General features: G+C 40.2%; 1 protein-coding gene across 1 annotated transcript; it reads right to left on the bottom strand.

The window, feature by feature from the left end:
* Positions 1 to 3,209: 3,209 nt before the first annotated feature.
* On the bottom strand, positions 3,210 to 7,239 carry LOC147430413 (uncharacterized). The gene is made up of 12 exons (XM_086495137.1): positions 7,076 to 7,239; positions 6,170 to 6,275; positions 6,062 to 6,115; positions 4,744 to 5,034; positions 4,575 to 4,664; positions 4,405 to 4,503; positions 4,249 to 4,317; positions 4,044 to 4,148; positions 3,882 to 3,962; positions 3,720 to 3,794; positions 3,582 to 3,644; positions 3,210 to 3,482 (listed from the first exon to the last, which is right to left on the bottom strand). The coding sequence occupies exons 1-12, from the start codon at positions 7,237 to 7,239 to the stop codon at positions 3,210 to 3,212; spliced, it is 1,470 nt and encodes a 489-aa protein (XP_086351263.1).
* Positions 7,240 to 8,359: the final 1,120 nt, after the last annotated feature.

Genomic DNA, 8,359 nt, shown 5'->3' with positions numbered 1-8,359 from the left:
GGGTGCTTTATCACATTGGAGCAAAGGCATGGAAGAATCCGCTCGCTTCTGATATCATGCCTTAGGGACCTTACACATCGCGATTTTCAAATGGGCACCCATTGAAAACATGGTGGCCCAATGGAAAATGGAGGGTGGGCTTTAAGTGTGTATTTTACACATTGCCATTTTTTAAGGAAATGAAAAAGGAAGGTGTTGATTGGTCAAAGAAAATTGGCAACGTCTACGCCATGTTTGGGCTGCGACAAGGTCCCGTTCAAATCCACTTGCGTTTTTGTGTCGATCTAGCTTTCAGTAAGGAATTGGTGAACGAGGATGTTTGGCGGTGTGTATGTACAGCAGGCACCTTTTCACGGTTGGACGAGCATGATTGGTGAATGCATGAGAAAGTAGCGGGCACTGCCGTAGTGTGTACCCTGCCTTAGGCTGATAATTTTTTTTTGCTAGCTCAAATTTTAGTTTTTCCCGAGCCCTGGTCCACCACCTTGCTCCCATCCAGCCTATTGCCCCCATTGCCTATGGCCTCCCGCCTATGGCCTCGCCAGAGGCATCGGTGCTTACACTCGTCCTTGTCCATCACCTGAGAGAGAGAGAGAGAGAGAGAGAGAGAGAGAGAGAGAGAGAGAGAGAGAGAGAGAGAGAGAGAGAGAGAGAGAGAGAGAGAGAGAGAGATTTTATTATCGTCCTCAGAGGTCAAATATGACCTATGGGACCAAAGTTACATGTGATGTAGTATGTGTGTGGCTGGTGATGAGTCACTCTCGATGCTCCAAAATTGTGGTGATGAGGGTTGCAATCGAGAGCCCACACTGTGGCTGGGAGAGGAAAGTGTGTAGGTCTAAGTTATGGCTGAAAATATGAGGGAAGGAAGTTCGGATGTGACGAAACGTTGAGAACTCCAGTAGTGTGTGGTACTCAAACTCTCAAACTTGCAATGAGCATAATGTGCACACTCAATTTGACTACAATAGTGCGTATCGATGACAAGGGGATAGGTTCAAACATGTAAGGGTGAGTACAGTTTACTCTTTCAACAAACAACATGGTTATGTAGTTGGGGCAACATGGGTAGTGTAATGTATGAAGTGTGACCCCCTAGATTTCTTCCAAGCCGTAATACATTGGCGTTGTGGAAAAGCTTTATTCACTTGGGAGTCTATTGAGGCATCATGTAGCAAGTGTAATGCATCCCACCTTCCAAACCACTTCTTTCTATCTTGCATCCATCCTGTGCTCAAGATCTTTCTTTCATGCATCTTTTGAACTTTTTTGCTTGCTTCCCATGCAATTGTAAGAAGTCGATGTGAGGGGTTTTGATGCATATTTATCATGTACTCTGCAACCCTTTCCATGCCCATAACCTCAATTGGAAGAGATCCCGACTCAAGAAGTAGGAGCATATATGGTGTTTGTGTCTTAACTTCGTGAAATTTTGTAAGAAAATGCTTTTGGACATTCTCAAACTCTTTCCAAGTAGATTTTGAGATGCTCCCGCCCCACACTTCAACTCCATAAAGAAGAACCGGTGTGACCAATGTGTCAAAAGGGTACTTCTTGAGAACCCAAAACTTGATTTTTCCCGCATTGCACATGTTCTCAAATGCAGAATATGCTCGCTTTCCGGCTTCCAAATGACGCATAGCACACTCATACCACTTGTGGTTGGCCAGAACCTCAAGGCCAAGGTCAAGTGTCTCATTGTTGTACACAATGCATGGTTTCTCCTTATGGTTGGTTTTCACAAGCATAACCTTTGTTTTGTATTCATTCACAATCAGCCCACTATGCAAGAAAAAGTTCTCAAGAACAACCATAAGCTTTTGTGCATCCTCTAATGTGTGTGCTGGAAGCACTACATCATCCCTATACAACAAAAGCATGATTATCGCATTGAAAATAGTGACCTCTCCAATGCCTTCTTCTTGCATGAGGTCAAGTACCATTTGCTCCAATTGATCGATGCATAGACCAAAGAGAGTTGGTGACAATGGACATCCTGAGAGAGAGAGAGAGAGAGAGAGAGAGAGAGAGAGAGAGAGAGAGAGAGAGAGAGAGAGAGAGAGAATCATGTATGTCAGAAACACTGACTTAGCTATGGATCCTGAACTCAAAGAGGACCTCCAAGAATCCTTTGAGCACTTCATAGCTGGTGAGTGGTCTGCTTGTTCTCTTCTGTTGTAGCTTGGATATCCTTTTGCTTATTGTTTGTGCTCTTCTCTCTTTTATCATAGGCGATGTCCCCACTATTGTTGAAGGGCTTGGACCTCTGCCACTCTCTTTCGGTCGTAATACCTCTAATGTTGAACTCACTGATATCTAGTGAACCAAGGGTTATCCAATCACGAATTCTCTTGTGTCATGACCAAGATCAGGAAGGCAAGTAGTGGTGTCTGGCTCCCGACCATGTCTGGCCTCCTTAATGCATCAAACCCAAGAACGGGAGTAGACGATGATGTAGGCCCAAGAGCCGGAGCAAAAGATGATGCTATAAGCCCAAGAGCGAAGCAGAAGATGACTCTATAGGCCCAAGAGGGGGAGAAGAAGATGATGTTGCAGGCCCAAGAGTGGGAGCAGAAGATGATGCTACAGACCCAAGAGGGGGAGTAGAAGATGCTGTAGGCCCAAGAGCGGGAGGCCCGTTTGCAAGATCAGATCTAGCTGCTTCGGGTGGCCCAAGGTACAAGGTCGCAGAGAAGCAGGGAGATCATGGTTCTCGTCGACCCACAAGGAGCTTTTGACATGTTACCATATAGAAAAAAATATAAATTTGCTAGATGATTCACTAGTTTGAATACACACAACTAGTAAAAGTGCAAACTAGCAACTGTGAGACAGTTTCTAGTTGGTCAATCTAGTAAGTTTGTTACTATATGGCAAATGGTACTACCATATAGTAACTAAGTTGCTAGATCTAACTAGAAACTCTTTACACTTGCTAGTTTGACCTTAGTGTGTCAAACTAGTTAATCATCTAGCAAATCCAAACTAATAAGTCACCAAGTAAATCTAAACTAGTTAATGACCTAGAAAATTTAAACTAGGTAGACATATAGAAAATCTAAACTAGTAGAATGTATGCTAAGTCAAATCTTTAAGTGATTCAGGAAATGATTTAATCAACTTAACAAGAGAGGTACATGTAACCAAATATGAAAGTTCAATAAGATAATGTCACTTTCAAACACATAAAAGTTTCAAAGATACAAATCTCAATCTTCATTTGCCAACTCCACATCTTTGAGTGACAAAGCTCCTACCTTATCAAAATTGATACAAACTATGCTCTTCACTAAGAGCCAAGTCACTAAATCCTCACACATGGTAAAAGAATTGGTGTCACCCGTCTTCCTCTTGAAGAAGGAATGTGTTTTTTTGAGAGCAGTATAAGTAGGTTTTACAAGATGATAAATGTCTTCAACCTTCTTAGTACCAAGACATTTCATTAGAATGGCTTCTTTATCACTTACACATAACTCTCGTGCCTACAAAAAAATAACAAAGAGTATCAGTCATCTTCTAGTTAAACTCTATGTGTATTAGTCAAAGTATAGTGCAAGTAGTACACCTAACAAAATACACACCTTTTTTTCTAAAACAGAGCTTTCATCAATAATACTCTCTTCTCTGGATCCACTTGATAGTTCCTAAACATGAAAACAATATAGTTTTAATCCTAGTTACCAAGATTTCATTTATATAGCTTAACTTAACCAATTTACCTTTTTCTTTTTGTTATTGGAAACCTTTGAAGCTTTCTCCTTTTTTTTGAGAAGCTCCTGAAGCTTACTCGTAGCCTAAAAACACGACACACAACAACTTATAAAAGAAAGTAAAATCCAATATCGATCAAGCTACTCAACACAAATATATTACTAGCATACCTTTCTTTTTCGCACACTTTTTCTAGAGAGCAGATCTACGTTTGAATCGCAAAATTCACTTGAAGTGTTATCTTTCATTTTCTATATACCAAACAATCACAATAATCAAGCAATACAAAAAATGTATTTTATGCATCAAACAACATAACTTCAAACTCAAACCTTGTTCTCTACATGGTTATGATCAACACCATGTGAACTCTCATAAGATTTTTTTTCTTCCAAAGCAACCCCAAAGCTCCCATCTGATATAAATCTTTGATACTCCTAAATAAAAAATAATCATAATTTAAGTGAAATATAAATATAAATAAATAAATATATATATATATAGATAGAGAGAGAGAGAGAGTACTTTTGAACATACCTCATAAGCATCATTTTCTTCATCATTATTTTGCCAAGGAATTTCTGGAATATATACTTCTACATCTTCCTAAGTTTTCATAAATAAACCATAAACAAATTTAAGTTTAAGAACACACATTTAGAAGCTCAAGATGTGTAGTAACCAATGACTCACATTAGCTGGTGCCTCCTTTTCCATCTTGTTTTCAATTACCACAATAGTATCCATGTCAGTAAGCTTTGCCAAAGCATTGTCATCGTGAGCATTCTCTACCTATTGAAAATAAAATGTAGATGAAAAAAAGCATCAAATAAGCCACTAAGTATTCATGCTAACTATCTTACCATTTTGTTAGGAGAATCATCTTTATCCAAGTCATTGGATTCTCCATGTTGCATCCCAACATCCTTATCATGTAAATCATTATTTATGGACTATATTTGCATTAAAAATATCTTGTAAGTATAAAACACACAAAAAACATATCTTTATTAATGCATTAAATAACCATACCGTAGATCCACTCGAGGAAGACGTTGATTGGTGGGCCTTTCGTTTGGTATACTTGCGCTTAGCGGCAAGAGACTTGATACACCATAAATAAATATCCTCCTCCTTCCAAGGATAAGACGCTCCATCTATGACAATGTCTTTGAGTTTGCCTATGTTGTCTCCAATGATGCTCATAACTTGACTCTTTCGTTCAAGATTGTTTCGAAGGTCACCAATAGAGTCAACTTTTGCAAACCATTTTCCCACCTCCCCATAGTTAGAGTATAACACTCTATATTGATCCGGATGATACTTCAAAAGAAAATTTCTACCATAAAGCTTCCCTCCATCTCTATGTGTGGGAGGTGGAGGTCTAAACACCTGGTCATATATCTCTGGATCATATTTAGTTGCACAAGGTGGATCCCCATGTGTAGTAATGCTAGTAGGATTTCCTAAAATTCTTTTGTTCCCAGCATAATTGGCTCTCCATACACTCAACTCTTTGAGAGCTTCATCATGAGGTTTCGAAAGCAATGCAGCTAAAATAGATTGCGGACAACTCATATTTACCCTAACAAAGTGAGACAAGAACACACATATAAAAATAATTAACAACCACCAATAAAAAAAATTAAATCACTTTAAAAAAAAGAGACTTAAGTCAATATAGACATATCTAAGTAGTGGGTTACAAAATTAAATATAGACTTGACACATTGTATACATGCTCAAATAGTGGGGTACAAAATTAAATGTAAACTTGACACATTTTAGACATGTTCAAATAGTGAATTACAAAATATAATCATTCATTGGAGCGCCATATAATAGGTACCCAACGATCAAGCTCCCCTAGCTTAGTGATCTTCTTCTTCTTCACTACAACCCAACCTTCGAGCAGAAACAGACAACTATCCCAACTTCTCCATTCATTCTCCTCTATTTGAACTTTCCAAATATTGCTTTGATGCATAGGAGGCTTTAGTATAGCAAGCTTTGCCATTTTTTCCTCACAGTTTATTTCCCTGACCACGGCATGCTTCAATTGTTCCACACCTCCATTTTCGATGCATACTTTTACTATATCATGCTCTAGGAGCCATAAAGGAACATTTCCACATTGTCCTTCCTCTAGCAATCTATCCCTTCTCTTTAAGTCTTTCACTTCATAAGCTATGAACTTATGTCCTCGCGATAATGGCATTGGAATAAACTTATGTAGCAAAGATGAGATTGGGCGAATACAATCCCAAGTGAAGGGCAACGGTATCTTTTCAAGGACACTCATTCCTGTAACTGTATCAATAAGTAATCGTTCTGAATGAGTATCACCTACAATGCATTGCTTATAGTATCTCCCTGCAAAGAAAAGCATGGACTTTCCTTGATGCTGCATAGAGAAAAAAGAAGTTATACAAGCTTTCCAATGGCCCCTTTCCTCTACTTGTTGATTTATATCATCAACCTTCACCACCACATCAGAGCCAACTTTGTATATTTCCCCTCTGAAGAGAACCTTGTCATACGCCTTAACTTCTGCAATAGGAATGCTAGCTTCAATGTTAGAAAGAGCATGTTAGACCATCTACCGTTACAGCAATCACCACCTATGCTTGCATCTTGAAGACAAGTGGCAATGGAAGATGTTGAGATGAGAAAAAGAACTCACGATGATATAGTTTGTCAAGGAGATCCTAGCTCTTCAAAAGGGCATCAATGTAAGGGAACTTGAGCTGTAGAATTTCATCATGAGTCATGGATCTTGGCACAAAATAATCTCTCATGGTTACGTGATTGAACCATGCTCCTCATGAAGTTGTGTCACACTACAGGCAGACTCATGACGCCATGATAGTATTACAGACATCTTCGTAATCTTTTGTGATGTTTCAATTCCATGATATCATTATCATGCAGAGCTCTCGGTACTGCAAAACTCCTCGCTTATCTTCGTGAGGCTCTGATACCATGTTGAACCACCACGCACAGCTAGGGTTGCAATGGCTCAAGCCATATCTCTCTCTCTCTCTCTCTCTCTCTCTCTCTCTCTCTCTCTCTCTCTCTCTCTCTCTCTCTCTCTCTCTCTCTCTCTCTCTCTCTCTCTCTCTCTCTCTCTCTCTCTCTCTCTCTCTCTCTCTCTCTCTCTCTCTCTCTCAGCATGCAGATAGCTTGCGGTCATGTCGCAGAAGCAAAATGCAGTAACAGAAAAATTATGAGTTGCAATGCAAAGGTACATTCAGGTGGTGGTATGCAGTCTAGCGGAACATATCTCCTCAATACAATGTCGTTCGATGGTCGATGCGAACTTGCTCTGCGGCCATAAAGCTATTATACAATGCCATCGACTAACCTCAGGATTGTGGTAGTCTTGCTCCTACCCTTGCTCTCATTAGCTGCCTTGTGGACAAAGCTGCAGTAGTACGTGTGCAAGGTGCCAAGTTGAGCAGCGTGTGAGCATTTGAAACCACCCATGTGCAATTCCCTTGCCCTGTTTCCACATATGCAAGTTGCCATGTGGTGCACCATGCAAGCCCTGTGGCCTCAAGAAACCATGCCTTAATTGTTGTGTGCATGAGCGTTGTGCCATACTTGTGAGAAACCTTGTGTCCCATGCTTGTGAGAAACCTTAATTGCCATGTCCTGGATGTGTGAACACTATTCTTGTAGTCTTCCTTGCAGTTCTATATGCACAAGGTCTCGATGTGACACACCTTGTGGCAAAGCTCTAAAATGTGGTCATCCTTGTATTGGGATGTGTGGTGAGCCGTGCCCCGCGAAGTGTCGGATATGTGACCCAAACACTTCTGAGATGTTCCCAAGCCAATAAATTGGGAAACTACCATCCTATACCCTCTTTGTGCAGCTTGTAGATTGCGGCCACATTTGCGTGGTGAGAAAGCTTGACAGCTACATTGATGGACCTAATCTGCAGAAGAATTCGTAGGTGTTTTATGGCTTTGAGATGACTAACAAACTTTGCATTTAATGAGTGCAGGCAACGGAGTGTGACAATGCTATTGCATACATGATATCTTCCTCCAGTGTCTGCATGGTGTAATTCCCATTTTGTATCTATACTTCTGTGGTCAAAAAATTACAGTTGATATTCATCTCATTTTGAATGTTTGGATATCAATCTGGCATGTCTTGGAATTATCCAATTCGCTAAAGTATGGTGATTGATCACACTTGAGAGAGAGAGAGAGAGAGAGAGAGAGAGAGAGAGAGAGAGAGAGAGAGAGAGAGAGAGAGAGAGAGAGAGAGAGAGAGAGAGAGAGAGAGAGAGAGAGAGAGAGAGAGAGAGAGAGAGAGAGATTGGCTTTACATTGGGGGTCACAAGAAAGGAAAGGAGGAATTGAAGCATCATGAATCGATAACCATATCGCCTTGTTGATGTAACTTGATGTATGTCAGCTCATTAGAAGTGCCTTTAAATAGGGTTGATTACATGAAAAGTTATTGAGTTTTGATGTAACATAGCCAAAGCCTAGAGGTTCATTTTTCTGCATGCTTCCAATTTTTGATAAAGTATTAACATTTGCAATTTAGAGAGAGAGAGAGAGAGAGAGAGAGAGAGAGCCCGGCATAGGATGCTTCTCCCGCTATTTTTGCATCCCTCGACGTAGGAAAAGAT

The sequence above is a fragment of the Adiantum capillus-veneris genome, chromosome 22, assembly GCF_014529385.1.
Source record: "Adiantum capillus-veneris isolate H3 chromosome 22, ASM1452938v2, whole genome shotgun sequence".
In the NCBI taxonomy this organism is placed as follows: Eukaryota; Viridiplantae; Streptophyta; class Polypodiopsida; order Polypodiales; family Pteridaceae; genus Adiantum; species Adiantum capillus-veneris.
This window is presented reverse-complemented; position numbering and strand designations above follow the sequence as displayed.